This window comes from Falco peregrinus, chromosome 13, assembly GCF_023634155.1.
Source record: "Falco peregrinus isolate bFalPer1 chromosome 13, bFalPer1.pri, whole genome shotgun sequence".
NCBI lineage: Eukaryota > Metazoa > Chordata > Aves > Falconiformes > Falconidae > Falco > Falco peregrinus.
Window position 1 is genome coordinate 9,244,294 of NC_073733.1, and position 21,830 is coordinate 9,266,123.

Consider the following 21,830-nt stretch of genomic DNA (forward strand, 5'->3'; position numbering starts at 1 on the left):
ATGTTGGGGAGGTACTGCTGAGCTGAAGGAACTGTCAGTCCAAGTCAGGCTTCAGCGCTGAGCCACACAATGTTGACAAAGCTGAGGTGCTTCTGGATGTGAAGGCTAGAAATATAACTGTGTAAAGGACTTGAAAGATAAAAACACATCAGTGCATATTTTTAATGTACATCAAATACATTTTTAGTGTGCGCAAGAGTTGGACAAAAGATTTGAGAGACTTGTGATTTGGACATGGGCATCTAAATTACTCTGTGAATTGGGAATTCGTTAAGTATTCTCTTGATCAATATTTTTAGTGAAATGATTAAAGTCTGTTCTAATTTTAAGTAATAGTAACTTTCTCTTTCAATCAGGATCCAGCAGAGAAGAAATAACGGAACACTGGGACTGGTTAGAACACAATGTTATGAAGACTTTATCAGTATTTGATTCAAATGAAGATATTACGAGCTTTGTCCAGGGAAAGATAAGGGTAAGTAACAAGCTCGTGGCATAATTAGGAAGGGCTAAGTATTTTTTTTCTCTAAATGTACATGAATAATATGTCCTTTTTAGAATATCAAAGGACAGCATTGTAACACTATGTACTTCAGATTGAGTAGTATGTGGCTGTTAAACAGAACAGTGGAGCGTATTAAAGTTATCTGCCCCACAGTTAAATGAGGTTGTTTGTCATAAACTCTCCTTGGTACGTGATAGACCAGATGCCTTTAGATAGTGGTCTGAAACTGTTGATAAATTATTTCAGAATAATTTTAATAATGCCTGGGAAGCATATGGTGTATTTTTGTGAAGGTACAACACTTCACTTTATGTATGTGAAATCTTTAGCCCAGGAATTCTTGTGATTAACGGAGGAAAATATCTGTTTCAGAAGAGGAGACCTGGAAGTGTATGTCTTGCTTAAGTTGTGTGGGAAACTTGGTGGATGAGTCCGTGGTGGATGAGCACGTTTGATTTATGACCTATGTTTTGATCCTCAGACTATTCTTCCTGTTCTGAAATTTACTATCCTGTTAGGAGAATGCTACACTGTATGTATGCAGGTGCATGTATGACACCCACCCACGTGGGTGCATATATAAGTAACTGTTTGTTTTCGTTTAGGGTTTGATTGCTGAAGAGGGAAAAGGTTCTTTTACAAAAGAAGATGATCCTGAGAAGTTCCGTGAAGGTCTTATGAAGTTTGAAAAGTGTTTTGGATTACCAGAGCAGGAGAAGTTGGTTACCTATTACTCATGCAGTTACTGGAAGGGCAGAGTGCCCTGTCAAGGATGGCTTTATCTTAGTACCAACTTCCTTAGCTTTTACTCATTTTTGCTGGGAGCAGAAGGTAAGTGAGCCTCGATACTGAGCCTAGTCCCTTCACATTTTGCTGTTTATGTTCAGATCTGGAAGAATTTTTCCTGTGTCCTAAGGGAGCTGTTTTGTCATGTGAGCAGGTGTCTACACAGAACAGAAAAAACTGCAAACACAAAATACTTTATGGAAATGAATACATCTGTGTAACTTACTATACAACGTCCACTGGTTTTCTTCCTTTAGATAAGCTTCACAGAGAAGGCAGACCTGTTGCAGTTGACTGACTAAAATAGTCATCTTTAGTTCATGCTGTATATTAATTCAGTCTGTGAGGACTAGTTATTTCTTCACACACAGACTTAATATTTCACATGGCTGCACTATGCACTGATGGTAACTGCACATATCTTTTTTTTTTTTTCCTGTGTAACATTAATTTGAAATTCCTAAACAAATGCCTCTAATAAAATACAGGATCCTTTCTAAGGTAATTTTCACTTGTATTGGGAAATGTCATAGCTAACTGGCACAGTTCCTCTAAATGCCAATACATGATTGATTTACTTTAAGTAGTCCTATTTGTAAAGAGTTAAAGCGGGGTGGCTTATATATAGTGCTTGTTTGCCATTTGCAGTTTAACATAACAGCAAAGAAAAGGTGATGTAATCTTCTATTTTCATACATGGTGTGTCTTCAATGTTTTTCTTTCTGTAAAATTCTTTCTAATGGAATTATTTTATAGGGATTGTGAACAGTGTTTTTTGTGCTTGTGAGTTTGTAGCCCTTTCCAAGTGTGTTATCATTTAACTATATTGCTTAATTATATTTTATTAGTGCTGTTGACTAATACTTTTTTTTTAGTATAAGGGTAGCAGCCAATGAGAAGTTACTCACATGTATTTGTATTTGTATTTTCAGTAAAACTTATTATCTCCTGGGATGAAATATCAAAACTTGAGAAGACTTCCAATGTGATTCTGACAGAGAGCATTCATGTGTGCTCCCGTGGGGAAGACCATTATTTTTCCATGTTTTTGCATATTAGTGAAACGTTCCTTCTCATGGAGCAGCTGGCAAACTATGCTGTTAGGAGACTTTTTGACAAGGAGACATTTGAAAATGATCTAGTCCTTCGTGACCCCCTGCAGATCACCAAGAGGTAAGAGATTACTTAGAGCCTGTCTGCTCTGGGCCCAGTACTTTTTTAGGCAAAGGGGCAGAGAATCCTTGTCTTAAGGAGATACGTTAGCAGAGCTGGTGTTCTCTTAAACAAGTGTCTTATTAAAATTTGGAATCAAAGCAATGTAAGGCATTGTAATTTATTGTTACTTTGCAGTATCAAAAGTCTATATGAAGGCAGGAAGTGATCAGACCTTCAGAGTTGGTCTTCAACTAGAGGTTTTATAGTAGTTTGAATTTTTAAAAGGTGTTCTAGCATAATTTAGAATTAGAAATTTAAAAACAGAGCTGCAGCGTCTCTGTAGATACCTGATGAGGAAGGCTAAGGTGGAGAATAAATAATTTAATAAACGTGTAAATAATAACTGCATGGCTTTTCTGCCAGTGGAGATGGGTAATAAAATCAATGAGTTGCAGATGGGTGCATGGCTTTTCTTATTTATGACAGTATTTTAGGCAGTGGGAAAGATATGTGTGCAAGTAACCTGTTGTTTTAGGGTCCTTCCTTCTCAAAGATGGTGTGTGATTATTCCTTGTTGTAATTTTCTGGTTTCTGTTGAAGCAAATGTTACCTTTTCCTCAGAGAATTGTCCAAATTATCACTCAGATGCTTAGGTTTTCATCTGTTGACCACAGCTATTTACTGGGAAAAGTAACCAGGAAAAGCAAGCCTGTTGTTAGGCAATTTAAATTCACATAAAGGGACTAAATCTTTGTTGGGAAAAGCTACCTATCTGCAAATCAGAAATTTTGCTAAAGCATTTTTCTAATAATGATTCCTACTTAAAACTCTATGCAGCTATGATTTAAGAAGAAAAAAAACCTATTTAGTTTTATAGTACACTGATGATAAAACCTTTTTAGGTTGTATTTCCTTGGTAATTATACCTTAGTTTGGTAGCAATGCTGGAGAGGGATGTTGCTCTACAGCCAAAACATTGTTTCTGGCTGCAGTTATCTATGAAGAATTAGCCCATGGCAGATGTTTACAACATGTGCTCCATTTGTAGCTAATTAATCCTTTGTCAATCCAAAACTTGGTTTAGGTTTAAGTGGACTATTCTAATGGGTGGGGAACCAGCAGATTAGGCTATCAGTATGATTTTCTGCGCTATCTGTAGGCTTGGATTCAGCAAAGTGCTTTACTGTGTAAGAACAGGCTTGAATCTATTCCTATTTAGTGAAGTATTTGAGTATTTTTGGTTTATATAGATAGGTGTGGTCCTGCCCTTTCTTGCATCTTCAAGCAAAATTTGAACCCTCCAGACCCACCTCATGGGTTATGGGAGGGCATGATGTTTTACTGTCTTTTCCCAAGGTATTTTTAGCTTTTGTGTTTGTAAAGACATTTGAAATTTATTTAATTTTTCTTTTCTCTCTCCTACCCTTTTTTTTGTTCTGTTTTTAATCTAGAGGCCTAGAGAGCCGTGCCCACAGTGAACAGTTTAGTGCATTCTTCAGGCTACCCAAAGAAGAGACCTTGAAGGAAGTTCACGAGTGCTTCTTATGGGTTCCTTTCAGTCATTACAACACCCATGGGAAAATGTGCATTTCAGAAAACTACATCTGCTTTGCTAGCCAGGATGGCAGCCTGTGCAGTGTAATCATTCCGTTAAGAGAGGTAATGCAAACTACAAATCAGCTAGTTATACCAGAAGTTTTGAACTTGCGTAGTTGAACACCAGTTTAAAAAAATTTTCATTATAGTCTGCATACGTTTCCTGCTACCTTGAATACTGCATGTAGGAATTCTGTTTGTAGGTTTAAAGAATAGCTTTCATGTTTCAGCTTTGTTCCTCGTGCCCTCTTTCCCTTTTCTATTTACTCTCATTTCTGTAGCTAAGCACAGAACCCAAATTTTTTAGTACTTTTTTTTTTTTTTTTTTTAATGGAAAAGCTTATGCTTAATTCATAAAGTTGAGCTAATGAGATTCTCAAGATAGGAAATAAAGAATTGGAGAGGGTGGAGGATCTTGAAGATTAGCAATTGCTCTGCTGTGTTTCTTTCTTAGCTCACTAGTGCGATTCTTTTTGCAGCAGTTGAGCAGTGCTGTCTCTTCAAAAGTCTATAGGAATATATGTCAAACGGTTGTTGAACACTGGGACAAGTAGTATCAACAGATGGAATAAGGACCGTATCGTAAAGGACACAGCATTCATATTTCTATAGAGTACTATAGATAGACTATGGAATAACTTCTGGGGAAAAAAACCCACTTCTCTGTCCCTCTCTTGACTTCGTGTGATCTGGGACATTGCCATGTTTCAGTCTTCCAGTGCTAAAAGCTTTTCATCAGCACCCAGATGTATTTTACAATAGCCTAAAAATGGACCAGGTTCTGTAATTGATCTGTAATTGCTCTACATACTCTGTGTACGTACTGCCTGATGTAAGACACCTGATCTAGCCGGGTAAGCTGAGCTAATTTCAGCAATACACTTCGTGTTTCCCACCCAGAACATAGAATCCTAGAATGGTTTCAGTTGGAAGGGATGTTAAAGATCATCCACTTCCAGCCCCCTGCCATGGGCAGGGACACCTCCCCCCAGCCCAGGTTGCCCAAAGCCCCATCCAGCCTGGCCTTGGACACTGCCCAGGGATGGGGCATCCACAGCTGCTCTGGGCAACCCGTGCCAGTCACTCACCGCCCCCCAGTGAAGAACTTCTTCCTCATAGCTCATCTAAATCTACCCACTTTCAGCTTTAAAGCCATTGCCTCTTGTGCTATCACTGCAGGCCCTTATAAGCAGCCCCTCCCCAGCTCTCTTGCCACCCCCTTTATGTACTGGCAGGCTGCTCTAAGGTCTCCCTGGAGCCTTCTCTTCTCCAGGCTGAACCACCCCAGCTCTCCCAGCCTGTCTTCACAGCAGAGATGCTCCAGCCTCGGATCATCTTCATGGCCTCCTCTGGACTCGCTCCAACAGGCCCATGTCCTTGTTACCCTGGGGCCCCAGAGCTGAACGCAGCACTGCAGGAGGAGTCTCACTCACGAGAGCTGAGTAGAGGGGGACAATCACCTCCTCCAACGACAGCATTAGCCTAAAGCAATTTATTTGATCATCTGTAAATAGTCTTGCAAACAATGGAGACTTCCATAAGCTATGAAAAACAAAAAGAGGCTGTGTTAAAAAGGAGCTGACTCTAAATTTATTCTTGTGGGTTGTCAGGCCCTCACTGTTTGTTCTACAGTACTTCAGAGTTACTTTATTTCAGTGGCCTTTCATTCTTTACCTATAACAATGTAAAAGCATCAGCAATGGCAGTCAGACTAGCTATTCATGATCGTCTCACTTGTACTTGCATTATTAAAGTGTATTAACTGCTCTAATCTGTAACTGTTCCATCATGGCAATTAAAATCATCTCCAGCTGTCATGTGTTATGAAAGCTGTCTTTGAAAGGGTATTCTCAGTGGAAATTCATTCTTATGAAATTTGTTTCATTTGATTACTTGCAAAAGTCATGTTTTGTCTGCTTTTGGATGATAAGAAGAAAAAGTAATAGCTTCAGCAGGTAGAAGGAGGCAAGACTTTCAAATAAGCTCAGCACTCGCAGCTGCGAAAAACTTTTCAAAGATTTTTGGTACTCTGTCAAAAATATATTGCATAGTACTTAGTACCTTGCCCTAAAATAGCTCCATAGCACTGAGCTTTAAAGTAGCGTTTGTTACTTGTGTCACTAATTCTGCTTGTGTGGTGCTTCATACTCCTGTTTCATGTACACATGTATTTTTAACAGGTTTTCTCTTTTAGAAAGAAGATGGTAAAAATTCTTGCCTAATTTATGTATCCTTGCTTCTGTAGGTCACAGGAGTGGATAAGGCAGATCCAGCCAACAGAGGAGTCAGCATTAGTACCAAAGGAAAAACAGCTTTTCGTTTCACAGAGGTTAGAGATTTTGAACAGCTTGTGGCAAAGCTCAGAATGAAATGCAGTGCAACTTCAAGTCCACACCACATGATAAATACAGAGGTAACTGCTCTGCTAGTTCCAAGATCTTAGTGCCTGTTCCTAGGAATAAGGTTATGTAGTTTTACTGAGATAAATTTACATATTGTTGTCAGTGTTTTGCTGTGTAATGCAATACCTTTATATTTAAGCCTGAATCTAGACACAAGATGGATAACAATGTATGCTGTACCTCTAGATTTCAAGTTGTCTAAATCTTTTCTTTTTTTTTTCCTCTTTGAAAAATCATGTTCCCATCTCTTGCCTTCAGACCCTTCACATTAAAAAAAAAGTACACCACAGTCTGATGTAAAATTACTTGTAGCTGTGTCAGTTTTTTGCCAGCTGACTATTTGACTCAGGAAGTTGATGGAATGATTGTAAGGATGTTTCTAGATGTGAAGGCAACTGTGTGTGTAGTTTCATGCATGAGAAACAAGAAAGCAATGACAAAACACGCATCCCTAACAAGCATGACTTCTAGTTGCTTTATCTCTTCCTTGAATATTTTCCCCTGAGAAGAAATTAAATAGAATCAACTGGAGTAGCCTCTAAAGTGACAAATGTAAGAGTGGAGAGTAACAAATACATGCCTTTTGGTAGAAAATAATCAGTGAATGAGCAAAATCTCTATCTTCAGATTTTGATTCTTAAGGGTTAAAAGGCAAAAATGAGTAACAAAAGCAAGATGGTTTGATATCAGCAGAAATGCTCAGCTGGTAAGGGTGCAGTACTGCCCTGGGAGACCTGAGTGGTAAGGTCTGCTGCTCAGGGGCATTCCCTTTTACAGTACCTTATTTTGGGTTATATCTCTATTATTTTGACATACCATCCTAAGTCATGTACCTCTGTCTTTAAGGCATAGAAAAATGAATAACTCCGTGCCCATATGAAAGAGAATGTGTTAAACAATAGTGCTACTCTGAAAGCATTCTGTTTTGGGTTCTTTTACTTTGTTATCCATCAGGTTTTGAGAAACAATCCAGGTTCCAATGCTGGTTTTTAAATGCTCTCAGCATTTCTGTATAGCTCAGTATATGGCTCCATTTAAATGAATGTTTTTCTTTTGACTTCAGTGGGAATGGATGGCCAGGCCTCTCTATCTATTACAGGTCTCATTATGAGTATCTGTCCTTTCTTCATTAAGTTTTCGGCTGTAAACAATGATTTCTTTTTCCAGCGCAGCACCCTGAAAGCCGAGCAGTGCAGAGCAGGGATTGTTTTTCATTTATTCTGGAATACTGTATCTTGTACCTGTAACTTAATATAATAAACAAGTCTAGAAGCAGAATGGTTTCTGATATCAGTGCTGCTTCTTGAAGGATAACTACCACTGTTAAATTTTTTTTCAAGGTTGCAGCTAGTTCTGCCTCCGACAGTCCGAAGGATTTTGATGCAGGTCCGTCAAAGATGGGTCAGAAAGATAATAGCAAAACTGTCGGTACAGAAGCCCTAATGACTGTCTACCATCCTCAGGATGCTGAGAATCTAGACTCTAAAATGGTAAGGGATAAAATGGCCCGACAGTTTTTGGAATCTTAACTGGAAAGGACTAAAGTATATTCAAAATGTATTCCAGCACAGTTGCTGATTTCCTCTGGGGCTTTGCCAATCTTCTTTCATCTGCATTTTTTGTATTTGGGGTCCACAGGGTGCTCTTCATGGCTCCATTCAATTTTCTGCTCATCTTGTTCAGTAATGGTATGCTTTATCTTCATGGAACTAATTCCTCCTGCTCTGCCACCCGTCAGGGAAGAGTTGGCTGTTTTATGATAGTGAACATGTTTCCTATCTGTCTGAATTGTCAAGATACAAAGTCACTACAAACTCTTTGGGAGCAAAGAGGATGTTACAAAGAAATTGACATAATTTCTTCGTTGCTTCATTCTTTTGCACTTCTAAGAAAGTTATGCTCTAGAGAATGTTTTCTTTAATTGCTTTTGCAGTAGAACATCCTATTTTTGCTTCTCTGTAGTGTGTGCAAGAAGACAGAAAGGTTTTATTTTAAAATAGTATTTCAGCAGATTTGGGTAAATTAAGACATGGAAGCTTTGATACTAGAAATACCAGAAAATAAACACCTTTGAGCAGGAGAAAAGGGAATCCAGATTTTAAAGTTCTGCCTTTTATAGTATGTTGAACAAAAGTGGACAAAATCTACTTTTCTTTTCGGCACCTTTAATTGCTCTAACAATGTTAAATCTTACTGCTGCATGCACAAAAAATGTAAAGGCAATGTTCAGCCTGTCTCAGCACTGGAGCCTCCCATGAGCTGGAGCACCTGATCATCAGTTCCTTTGCTTCAGAGAATTGTGGTTTAGGTGCATAATCAATAGTTATTTAGTATCTGCTGTGCAGGTAAAATGTCTGTAACTTCAATTTGGTCTGAATAAGGCATTTTTGCCATTTTTCATTTTGTGAAGCAGGTTTTGCTTACGTGGCTAGTCCTACTGAGGTTAATATGCATATGCTGTTACTGTCTACATTGACAGAAATTGCTAGTTTGTAAAAATGTTGTATCTGATTAAATGTAAAATCTATATGGGCATAAGTGTTTTCAGCTATTAGTTACCCTTCTTAACTCTAGACATCATTCTCCTGCAGATTTTTCTGATTATTGATTCTCTTCTAGTGTTATTTGAAACTCATGTAAATAAACTGAGGAATTGAGAAACTGTGGGAGAATAACGACACTGAGCACCATTTGTAGCCATTCTGTTCCAAATCTGTCAACTAAATAAAACGCAACAAAGCGTGATGAATCAAAAAAAGGAAGCAACTGTTTGGCCTGTTCAGTTGCTGTGGGGTATTGTTTCATCTGTAACAGAGTTAGTACATTTTTATTGCTGTTAGCAAAGAACAGTTCATAGATACGTTGAAATTGAAGTATGTTAATTTATCAGAGTAATTAAGCAGGTGTCTGTGACAGTGCATTGACTTTGCAAATAATCACTTCCTTGACTTCATTGCACCATTGTGGCCAAATACTTTTTCTCATAGTTTGTTAGAGCTGTCAAATTAGTATAGAGAAACCTGCCACCACACATAAGCAATCTGAACCCTCTCTTCACCCTTCTTCTCCTAGTTGTCTTTTCTGTTGCTTTCACTCAATTTAATCTTTATTCCTTCTCCTATTGATTTATCTTTTATTTATTTATCCTTTAGCAATAAAAAGCTGTTTATCACAAAGCAGCAACAAAAATTGGGATATTTAAAAATTGTCCCAAGTTACAGTAAACAGATTTGTTTGTATGTATGTCTAATACAAACATGTATGTATTTACATGGAAATAGCTGAAAAAGAATCTTATAAGAGGAAATTTTAATGTACCTCTAATTTTTTGCCATAGAAATTATATCGGCTGTTCAGTTTTTTTATCCATTATCTTGGCAATGCATTTTTGGAATGCCTCAGGAGAACTGTAGTGGCAGAATTTGTCTGCACAGTTGCAAGTTGTACTGGTTAGCTGTTTCACTGCTTTATCACTGTTTATCCACTCCCTTTAAATCCCAAATACTTTGTGGTCCCTTGATAATTATGTAATTTTTGTTGATGTGGTGCCAAAGCTGCAAATGCTTATACCTAGAGGTAACAAGTAGGGCTATCTACCTATTGATTGGGTTTTTTTTTAAATAAGTTTAGCAGGATAGTGAGCAGTAAAACATAACGAATAGGTGGTGATGACTTCATTTAAAATGAAAAGCCAGCTTGTGTACAGTTATTACTGGTTACAGGTTGGAATTATTCTTAAGTGGGAAGTAAAGAAAAAGCTGAATTTAGGAGTGGCTTGAAAAAGGTGAAAGGGAGTGATTTACTCTCTTAATACAGCAACAAGGGGACTTCGGGTGTATTTAGATGGTGGCAGGTTTGTCTGAGTTCAAAAAGCAACTTGCAGGGGAAAAATCTGCTATGTTGTTAAATTCAGAGAGATTGCCTCTACTGAAGAGGTGCCTGTGCTTCTATTTACTGGAGGATGGAGGAGGATTTTGTAGGTGTTGGCATGACCTTACTGTCCTGTGGCAATTCCTATTGGCATCTGTTATATGGGATACTAGATTAGATTTACCTTTTATCTGTTCTGGTATAGACATTCTTGTAATAATATACTTTAAAGAATAGTAGGTCACGTAGGAGATTGCATTGTATGCCAAACTTTCACCATGCACAGGTTAGATTTTGCTCTGATTTGCATCAGCTTTCATTTCATGTATCAATATGGAGGCCAGTGCTGTCATTTCTAATTCATATGAATCTAACTGAGAGCAAAATTTGATTCTGTTCTCTGAAACCCGAGGAAAATCTTCCAGTGTACTTAGTGCTTGTTGTCTTCTGCTTTTCGTAGTTGAAGGAAAAAATGAAAGAACAGTCCTGGCAGATCCTCTTTGTTGAACGTGGACATGGTGTCAGTATGTTTCGAACAAAGAAGACTCGAGACCTAGTTGTAAGAGGGATCCCAGAGGCTTTAAGAGGAGAGCTCTGGCTACTCTTCTCAGGTATTGCATAGCAAATATAATTGAATCATTTTGTAGACTCTACTGTATGGATGTTCTAGTTACTAACTGAACGTAGTGTGACAAAAAATGCTCTGGCAATTTATCCAAATCTTTCTGAAGAAAGACACTTCAAAATGAGGAACAGAATAATTTTGTCTTACTTTGTTTTGCATTGATTCAAACAAATCTGCTTCTGCTTCTTTTACAACAGACTCAATTGAAAAATAATGATAAGAATGGTGAAGGGTCTAGAGAACAAGTCTTAGGAGGAGTGGCTGAGGGAACTGTGGTTGTTTAGTTTGGAGAAGAGGATCAGGTGGGTTCTTACAGCTCTCTACAACTACCTGAAAAGAGGTTGAAGGCAGGTGGGGGTAGGTGTCTTCTCTCAGATAACTAGTGACAGGACGAGAGGAAATGGTCTCAAGTTATGCCAGGGGAGGGTTAGATTCAATATGAGGAAAAATTCCTTCCAGGCTGCCTAGGGAGGTGGTGGAATCACCTAGGGAGGTTTTTAAAAAATGTGTAGATGCAGTGCTTAGTAGGATGATTTAATGATGGACTTGGCAGTCCTGGGTAAACAGTTGGCCTTGATGATTTCAAAGGTCTTTTCCAACCTAAATGATTCTATGATTCTATAATACATGCCGTTCCAGGGGACAGTCAGTTTCAGCAAAGCCTCTTCACTTGCTAAAAAGAAAAGCATGGTTGTGGGACTGTGTTTCAGTACTTTTGATTTAAGTTGTCTGACAGGCTACTGTTACCAGAGACACAAAAAAAAAACATTTTCTTGGCAGAGAATTTGGCTCCAGAGAAGGTGAGATGTGCAGGTATTGTGAACTTTCTTACACACATGGAATCTCTTGCCAAAGCTCTGAGTGTGTGTTTGTGGCTTTCTCCTTTAGAACACTGCTGTGTCAGAGCACTTAACTTGGGGAAATGGAGGCCCTGGGAAGGAAGATACTGCTTTGCAACACTGCTGTGCACTTTCTAGTCCCATTCTCTGAAACACTTCAGAAAAGCAGCGGCCGTTGACTTGGTCAGGGTCATACAGGAAGCCTGTGTTAGATTTAGAAAATGAGCTGCAGATTTTGAGGAGCCATCCAGTACTCTGCTGGCTGTACTCAACTGTGTTCCCCTGGGCAGAGCTTTCTGCTGTTCCAGAGGATCTGTTTATCATAACAAATGCATTTTATACTCTTCATTCAGCTACTGTATGGTCGTACCTTTTGAGGACACGTGAAGGATTTACCTTTGTTAGTGTTCTTTGAGTGTTTACATAGGCATTTATGCTTCTGTTACCAGACCAGTATCTCTGACTTGGAAGGTGTTGACATTGAAATTATGGAATTAATTAGGTAAATATCAGTCCTTTGCCTAGTTTTTCTAATCCATTTTCAGCTCTACAAATGGAAGGGTATTGTGTTTGCCAGAAATCTTGGGCAAAATTGTAGGTGAAAGGAAGCTTCCCCCTGCCCCGCAATGAAACAAAAAAGTGAAAATCAACTTTATCATGGCACGTGACTTAGATTTCCTCCAAGCCTTATTTTATTTCACTTTGCTGTTTTTGTTTCAGAGTAATTCCATTAATTTCTACAGTAGAATTACTCTTATACATTACTGCAGTAACACCTGCATATTTGTGAGGTACCTCAGTAGTCACCAAAAATGTTTATACAAATTGCAGACAATCATGTGGATACTTTACTGTTGTCCTCTAATACTGTGCAATGCAATGTATTGGCAGGTGCTGTGAATGATATGGCCTCCAACCCTGGTTATTACACTGAGCTGGTGGAAAAGTCCTTAGGAACTTGCACTTTAGCTACTGATGAAATTGAACGAGATTTACGTCGCTCCTTACCTGAGCATCCTGCTTTTCAAAGTGACACAGGAATTTCTGCACTCAGGAGAGTTCTTACAGCTTATGCATACAGGAATCCGCAAATAGGGTATTGTCAGGTACAGCAGTTTTGAGACTCTTAATGTTGGTTGTCTCAGCTCATGATGGCAGTATAGTGGCACCTCATAAAATCAGTCACATAAATATGGAAGGGTTTCTTGCTCAGTGGTTCACTTACTTTGCTTATTTCATCCCACTGTGTAACATGAGTATTTACATTGTGCCTGAATTTATTGGTAAATGCTGTAATTTCTACTTCATATGTGCCTTTGCGTTCTTACTAGGCTTTTAGCACTTAGAAATATTTTTATATCGTTTAAATACTATGCTTTGTGTTTAATAATACAGAGGTAAAAGTCTTACACTGGATATGGCTGTAGGTTATCCTAGCATTCTAAAAATGTGCTGTGAAATGCTTTCAGAAATACAAATTTTAACAAATGACAACAGTTGTGTTTTCGGCATCTTTCCTTGTAAATACTTCCTTTCATGTTTAAATGTTACAGGCAATGAATATTTTGACATCAGTACTTCTGCTGTATGCCAAAGAGGAGGAAGCATTCTGGCTTTTGGTTGCTGTGTGTGAAAGGATGCTACCTGATTATTTCAATCGTCGAATCATTGGTAACATCAGTCTGTCTTTTCATCTATCTAGAACTGAATGTAAATGATCATTCATTAAGAACAAATGTAAGGAGTGAGCTGAAGGCTGAACAATGGGGAGAAACTGTTGCATTTGGTTCAATACCGTGAAGTAGAAAATGGAAGTTACAGAGACTGTCCCAAGACAACTCCTTAAACAGGATTGGATATGATTTTCAGATATTGTCATTACTGTAGGCATAACTACTCAGGAAGAAGTAATTTAGACTTTTTATACTGTTCTTTTGGAATTATAACTGCAACTCGTGCTATTTATTTGACACTTAAGTCAGCTTAAAGGAAGAAGTTACTCCAGGTCCAGACTTAGTCTTTGATCTCATACTCAGTACTCGCAGATATATATGCTAGGAGGAAGTCGGCTGTGAAGTTTCTCTCTAACTGCAGGGAGGGTATATAAGCTGTCAAGAGAATCCTTGGAAGTAGCCACCCGCACACAAAAGTGCTAACACACTTTACAGTATGCAGCAAGGCTCTGGGCCCATGCATACAGTGCGTAGCTTCCAGCGTAGGGGACGAAGCCAATGGTTCCATACAGCTGGGCCTGTGTTTGCTTTTCCAACGAAGTTGCGTTAGGACAGGGGCTTGATTTCTGGCCAGTGCTCTGAGAAAAGTATGCTTCTCTGTATTAAGATTTGGGTGGTGGTTTTGTTATCCTTTCCCTGCAGGTGCCTTGGTAGATCAGGCAGTGTTTGAGGAGCTCATCAGGGTTCATCTGCCTCAGTTGACAGACCACATGATGGACATGACTTTTTTCTCCTCGGTCTCTCTCTCCTGGTTCCTTACCCTTTTTATCAGTGTGCTGCCTATTGAAAGTGCAGTCAATGTGGTGGACTGTTTCTTCTATGATGGAATAAAGGCAATCTTGCAGCTCGGTCTCGCAGTGCTGGAATACAACATGGAGAAGTTGCTGACTTGTAAGGATGATGCAGAAGCGGTCACTGTTCTCAACAGGTATCACTGTAACTGTTATTCATATGGGCTGCGTGGCAGCTGCTATAATTGCAAATAGATAAGTCATTCTGGGGCAGCTGAGAAGACATCTGGCCAGGACTTCCAAAGGGTTTAGAGGAATTAAGTGTTCATCTCCGGCTGAAATTCTGAAAGGGGTGGCTGGAAAGTATGCCTGGATCCTTTGAAAATCCCATCTTCCATGAAAGTTCTTTTAAAACCATTGCCATTTTATGTATTTTAAAGTAAAAGCAATGTGGGTTTGCCTGGAATTTATATCACTTATAGAAGGCGGCTTTCCGTAATGAGAAGGTAATTTAGAGCACACTAAAACTGTTCCAAACAGTTCAGGCATCAACTTACTGACAAGACGTTCTACAGCTTAGTAGTTGTATTTTAGGCTATAGTGGCTCCTCTGCTGCTAATGAAATAAGACAAAAAAATGCAATGAGGACAGTCACAACCAGATGTTTGTTCTATATTAGTATTTGAAGAATAACTTCAAATATGCAACATAAAGTACATTTTAAACTGATGTGTTGCAAGCAAAGCTGGCATGTTTTTTTCTTTACTACCTACCTAAAATCTGTTGTTGCTGCTGTGATTGTGTACCACAGAGTATTAAAACAGCAGAATGAATGTGCTATAGTAGTCACCAAGTTATGACTGCTAAGAACTGATAATAAGAATTTCCTTTTAGTGAGGCTTTTAAATGTTGCATGTTTGAATAGGGTAGGAGCTACAGAATTAATGAGGAAAATGTAATTTTTACTATAAGAGACCATGCAGCCTGGTATTTACTATAAAACCTAGCTGTACTCATTTAAATATTTAAAACTTAAAAAAAACCCTAACAGTAAGCACATTCACCCAGTTTCAGTGTATTAAAATTTAAAATCTAGAAGTATGGTGAAATTTACACTTTCACTTGAACCAAACAGGCTGCTGTTTCCACTTGACATCCAGGATTTTGATGATTATGAACTTCTTTTGAACTCCTGCTTTCAACATTTTGTCTGGCTGTAACACTGCTGTTGCGCAGTTAATCCAGCCTTCAGCATGCCAGTATATTTAAAAAATGATTACAGTAGTTTGCCTCTCCTCAAGAAAAAGGAAGCTATCGGTCCGTACATATGTGTTCCTTAATGTTGGCAAACGAAATGGCCAGCCTCTGTAATGAATCTGTTTTGGCGGGCTGTGTAGGTATGATGAATAGGTCCAGATCAGACGTGTCGTGGCTAATGCATCCTGGGGAATTACGATTGCCTTGGTCACAGTTCAGGACAAGCCACTCTTCCTTTCTCCCAGTTATGCAGTACAACCTTGCTAGATGGATTAGAGAACAAGGGGAATGCTGAGTGGAAGGGACTTTGGCAAGCCTCTAATTTCCCACTCAAAAGAGGATTACTGCTAGCACTAGATCACACCAGCCATGTTATTTTCTAGCTGGGTCTTAAAATCTCCAAAGGTTAGAAGCTCTACAGCCTTCTCTGGGTAGGCAGTTCCCATGTTTGTATGCCTTTGTTGCTATTACAGCATTTTTGTGCTACTCATGCTAATATTCTTTGCTGTTTCCCGTTCTCTGTGCACTTTTTCTTCAGTAGATGCTGATGTTACTGTTTTGTTGTGATAAACTGGTTCCTGCTGATTTCTTGTGTGTTTGCTTTGTGCAGATTTTTTGACAGTGTCACTAACAAAGACAGCCCTTTGCCTCCAGCTGTGCAGCAGGGCTCCAACCTCAGCAATACAAAGAGTGACCATCCAAAAGTGGACATTACTGATTTGATCCGAGAGTCAAATGAAGTACGTGTTCTTGTGGGTATGTTTTCGCATCCCATGCAGTGTTCACATTGCATGGGCTACCTTAAAAATAGTGCTGCTGTGTTGTACAAACTAGAGTAGAAAACCTGTGTAGGTTGGTAGAAATGGGGTTCTGTAGGTTGTTGAGTCACACTGAAAACTTATAGGTTATGGGGTAGGCTTGTTCGTTGTTTTGTTTCTTTAACTGCCTGGAATGTGCTTGCTAGGCTGTCCTGAGTGGAGTTCCCTGGGTTCATCACAGGTCACGTGTGGCCATCCCTCATTCACTTTATTGGTATGTCAACGAAATGACAACGTACAGCAGAAACAGCTCTTGCATTTACTAATACGAGACGGATTACTGCACGCTGCAGACAGTGGTAACATTTGCCATAACAACCAGTGCAGGAAAGTGTACCCTTGAGTAGTTTGTTGTATGGGTTAAATAACTGTTGAGAGATGTGTTCAGTAAGGAAGACCAGTGGTGATCTTCTAGCACTTTCTTTCAGTTTGCAAGTTTGATTTCTGTAGTGTCTAGCCTTGCAGCTCGGCATTGGGGAGAGAGTAAGTCTAGCTTCTCCTTCTCCTTTTGTCCCCAGATTATCATGAGGCATGAGTAGTATTAACCCACTTATAGGCAAGTTTCTGCTCAGCAGACCTGAAGTGAAAGGCAAGCTGAGAGAAGAGATTTGTTCACATCTTGATTTTGCTCTCAACTGGTTTCTTTTATCTATATGATACTTTTTTTTTTTTCTTTTCTGATTCTTACTCATATGATTCTAGTGAAAGATCCACAATAAATCTGTTTTGGAAAAATGTCCTGGTCTTTACTTGGAAAAGATTAACTAACTGTAATTTGTATAATTCTAGGAACTGTCTCTTTTTATTTTTACTGAGAAGAGGGTACTTTGCCTTTAGTGGGGTTGACAAAGACAAGAATCAGAAATTCAAGTTCTCTTGAAGTATCTTTACAGCATTGGGCTACTCTTATAAAAAGTCCATGCTTCTGCTGTCAGTATTGTTTCAGAAGAATGTTACTGAAGAATCGTGTTCATAAAAGACTTAAGATTCTTGTAAGAAGAGTTGCAAATTATTATGGGTCTTTCTTGTCATGGTGAGATCTCATAGTGAGGGTGAATACTTGTAGGGTAAAGGACAGGGATGGTAAATAATGAAGTGCTCTATATGCATTCTGAAATAGAAGCTGAAGTTTTCACAGGGGTGGAATCATTGCTGGAAGACAAAGCAAAAGAAACTCCCCTGCCTTTGCTGACAGGTGGCTAGACCAAAGCAATAGCCTCTGATTTGGTACAGCTTTTGAACATTGATTTGGGCAGATCCTTGAATCTGAATCTCCCACTTCTAATCCCCATTTCTATCTCATAGCCCCTTTTTTGGTTGCAAATTTTTATCTTCATTTGAAACTGAGTGTCTTTGATGCTGGTCAGTGTCACAACCCCTTGTTTGGGAACTGCTGATACAAAGTGAGAGACAATTTCCTGCTTCCCGTTTTGACCAGACAGTTGATTTCAACACAGTTCTGATCCGGTGAAGGGTTTATTTTCATATCACTGTGGAAATAAAACGAATTTTGAAATTAAAAGATTGCTGCAATGGAGAGTTGTCATCCTGCAGATAGATCTATTTACAAATTATGAATAAGTGAACAGAGATGTTCTTTGTGGTACTGTTGCTTTGCAAAGGTGTTCACAAGATTGAGATGAGATTAAGTGAAAAAATGGAGTTGAATTTTAAAATTATGTTCAGTTTCATGCCTTTATGACTCAGGCACAAATGCAAGACTTATGCTTTGGCAGTCTAATCAGATGTGAAGATGCCATATTTAACTAGTGAATGGAAGAACGTGTAACATTTTATCACATCACACTAATTCAGAGTTAGATTATACATCTTATTTATATTCTTACTGAGGCCATTGCACAATATCAGTGCCTAGAAGCCAGACCAGTGAGTGAGTTATGATTCAGAGATGCAGTTTCTCTCTGCTTCGTCTTTGTTCAAAGTCAGAAGTGTGCTGGTAGAGGTCTTCACAGGAACATAGAAATACAGTTCTAGAAGAGAAATCCACAGGTCATCCAGTTCCGCTCCCTGTTCAGCATACACCTGGATCCGCCTTGAAAAATGTCTAATGTTGTTAAAACCCTTCAACAAAAGAGAATCTGCAAAAACTTTAGCCCATTGTAGGATTTCTCTGCCCTTGTCAGAAAACATCCTCGTCTCCAGTATAGTTCCTCTTGGGTGCTCATAAAGTGCTATTGAGGATAGTCAATTGCAGTTTTCTCTGCAATTCCTTGTTGTCCTTAGGTTGTTGTTCTTCATCATTTACCCTTTCAAATCCAGTCTTTTCTTTTTCTGGATTCAACACAACCAGTTCCTCTAACCTTTCCTCAAACCTTCTGTGCTTCATGACTGTGTTGCAGTTTTTTTATATCTTGTTTAAAGTGCATTGCCGAAAATGGGAACAAAACACACTGTGGGAAAAACTTCTGAAACTCCTTTGTTCTCCAAGTTTGCTGTTAGAACCAGTTGTACATGTAGTGCACGGTGGTCGTGGTTAGGCCGTGTCTTTCTGGTTACATGTGTTGCTGAAGAGTGTCAAAAACCTTACAGAAGTAAAGATGTATCCTATCCGCTGTTTCAGTTCTACGCACTAGACTGAATTTCCTCATAGGAGGAAATGGAATTGATTTGACATGATCCTGATAAAGAATGTCAACCTGTTTTGATTTATCTTACCTGTCTCTATTTAGATTTTAGTTGTTTAATAATTTGTTCCATGATTTCTCTAGGAGTTTGTTTCTAGTTTTTGCCTACTATCCCACCTTTCTTTAAAGGTAAATGTATTTATTCTACTCTAATGCTCAGATAGCTAAGAATGGTTCAGAAATTACTTCAGCTAATTTCTAAAGTTCACTAGAGTGACGACATACACATCTTAGACTTTGCTACCTGGCAGTAGTAGTCACCATGTGATAGCAGAGTTGGATATAGAGCCAATATGCAGTAAAATCTCTTCCCGCACTGTGAACTCCTTCAGTTCCTTCTTTCTCCATCACCCTTTTTAAAAGTTGCGCTGTTTAGGGAGAATGTTAGTGCTTCTAATATAAATGATTTTTTTGCTCAGAGTTTCTGGGATCTTCCTTTGTGTCCATATCTGTATTGTACTTAGATGCAAGAAAGACAAAAATATCTGCTTTGATGTGTCTAGCACCAGTTGATTTCATGGAAAGATGCCTTTCTTCTTAGAGATACGGTGATATTCGATATGAGGATGTTGAGAGCATGCGCAGCAGGAACAGGCTTTACGTGATCCAGACATTGGAAACTACGACCAAACACAATGTGGTGAGTGACTTGGAAGAGCTAAATCCTTTCTCTGATAAAATTTCTTCCCTTTTGGAAAATTCTGAGAAGAGCTACATTTTCTAGGGCCAAATACATAATTTTATACGATGAAATCCCTCTTGTCTGCAGGGTGTCTATTAACTGAGGTTTGCCCTGTGACGTTTACAGGCTGTGAATCACAGCATGACCTTCTGGTCTCGTTAGAAGGAACACCATCGCAGACAGCTTCTGAGGGCTGGCTTATCTCTGACACTGCATTGATTGGAACAGGCTGACCTATATTTCTGTCTGCTGCTGTTAAATTGTTAATGCATTTCTCTTAGAGGCATAGAGCACTGTAAAATGTCCACAGTGCTACAGTAAAACAATTAATCACCTGCATTTTTACTCTGGGAGGCAATCAGTGAAGAGATTATTGTACTGCATTCAGCAAGGTCTGTGGTGTGCGTGGGTGTCTGGTGGTGCATGCACGGTGTGGGAGCTCTTTAGCAGTCGATTTCATCCTTTATGTTCAGACTCTGAATGAAGGTAGAGGTTGCGAAGCACTTCCTTTTGTTTGCCTATTTTCTTCAGTGGCTCCTTCCCAGTAACTGATGATAATACTAGGCTATTTAACAACCAGTGCTTCTTTCTGTAGTAAATGTAGCTTGTAGCAACTGATACTACTAAATGCTGTTGGTTGTGCTAAGGTGGTAACTGTTGTATTTCATTTTACAAAAAAAATGTATTGTGAAGACAGAACCTGGTCTTGTAGCTAACTTTGTTTTAAAAAGCTGTGAACAATTTATTTTTTTTAATTAAAAAGTGAGGATTCAACTTCACTATTGTGAGCTGAACATGCATTTGCCCATTATAAAGGAAACTATGTGCTATATCTTTCTAAATAGTTGGGGGTTATCTCCTGGGTTTCATAGTGTAGACTCCATGTGTGCAACTAATGTGACTAACTTTAAGCTCCCGTTTTTGGGGAGAAATTATTTCTTTTACTCTATAATCTTCTGATTGCTTTTAAAAGAAGTTGTATTCTTACTCCTAATTGTAACGTGCCAAAACCTGGAATATTCAAACAGTGACTATTTATTATTATTAAAAGGTTAAGTCTCCTATAACTTTATTCTACAGGCTTATTCCAAAACAAGAAGACTCATTAATTAATTTTCTCTTAATTTTGTTTCAGCTACGTGTTGTGTCCCAGGACGTAAAATTCAGTCCCAGTGATCTTGAAGAGCTTTATGAATTATTCAAGGTAATGTGCCATTTTTCTCACCATACATCCATCTTAATGGTAGACTGTGTTATGGGTGTGAAACAGTTTTAACAAATTGAAGTAAAAGCTAGATTCAACATATGTTTTACATGTCAGCTTTAAATCAAATTACATAGTTACCTTTCCGCATCTTTCACCCAGAGACAGTTGTTGTTTCAGAAAAATCTTAACATTTTATCTTTCTTTTGCAGAAGGAACACTTTCTTTCCTGTTACTGGAATGTAAATAGTCCCGTCTTACAACATCATGATGCCAGTCTGCCGTATCTTGAGCAGTATCGGATTGATTGCCAGCAATTCAGGGTTCTCTGTCATCTCTTGAGCCCCTGGTCACACTGTGCAAACAGAGACTCACTTGCATTGTGGACATTCAGACTGATGGATGAGAGCTCCGATTGCCTTATAAACTTCAAACAATTTGCCTGTGTTCTTGGTAGGAGAACAACACCTATATGTAGCACATTCAGAAGGGAACTCCATCTGGGAGTAGTCCTGGGGTGCATCACCTTCCAGACACTATATAAAGAGCCTAAAGAGACTAGCCTCTTAACTTAAGGTCAAATAGCCTATTTTTTAACATGTGAAATGAATAGCAAAGACTATTTAAATGGAAGCCAAATGCTGAAAGCTTGAGCTTAGTATGAGCTATTCCATGGTGAAATGAGGACAAGAAAATGAGAGCACAGTTCCGTAACTTAAAGCGTCTATAATTCACCTAAATAGCTAACATGAAGCTTTACAAACTAGTAACTTTTCTGAGACGTTAATCCCCTGGAGAATAATCTATTTGAGATGAAATTTAAATATGGCTTTAGCATCAAAACGCAGCAAATTACGAAACGGTATGATCTCATTGCCCAGCCTGTTTGGTCGATGATAAACGCTTCCTCATACTAAGCCATCTCATACACAGATCGTGCAAGATGACCAATGCCTTATATTTCTGGGGAACTGAAAGTTTT

At 38.7% G+C, this 21,830-nt stretch overlaps 1 protein-coding gene across 4 annotated transcripts in view; it reads left to right on the forward strand.

The window, feature by feature from the left end:
- Positions 1–21,830, forward strand: part of TBC1D8B (TBC1 domain family member 8B) — a 41,943-nt gene that overhangs the window by 12,508 nt on the left and 7,605 nt on the right. For 2 of the 4 annotated variants that reach the window (XM_055817805.1, XM_055817806.1), the window contains exons 3-16: positions 357–475; positions 1,111–1,336; positions 2,224–2,464; positions 3,898–4,105; positions 6,288–6,455; positions 7,785–7,934; positions 10,775–10,925; positions 12,670–12,884; positions 13,332–13,449; positions 14,154–14,439; positions 16,110–16,239; positions 19,504–19,602; positions 20,780–20,848; positions 21,061–21,301. In XM_055817805.1, coding sequence (XP_055673780.1) covers positions 357–475; positions 1,111–1,336; positions 2,224–2,464; positions 3,898–4,105; positions 6,288–6,455; positions 7,785–7,934; positions 10,775–10,925; positions 12,670–12,884; positions 13,332–13,449; positions 14,154–14,439; positions 16,110–16,239; positions 19,504–19,602; positions 20,780–20,848; positions 21,061–21,301 — 2,421 coding nt within the window. Of the gene's footprint in view, positions 1–356; positions 476–1,110; positions 1,337–2,223; positions 2,465–3,897; positions 4,106–6,287; positions 6,456–7,784; positions 7,935–10,774; positions 10,926–12,669; positions 12,885–13,331; positions 13,450–14,153; positions 14,440–16,109; positions 16,256–19,503; positions 19,603–20,779; positions 20,849–21,060; positions 21,302–21,830 lie in introns of those variants that run through there. The other 2 variants (XR_008749637.1, XR_008749638.1) reach the window with 2 other exon arrangements.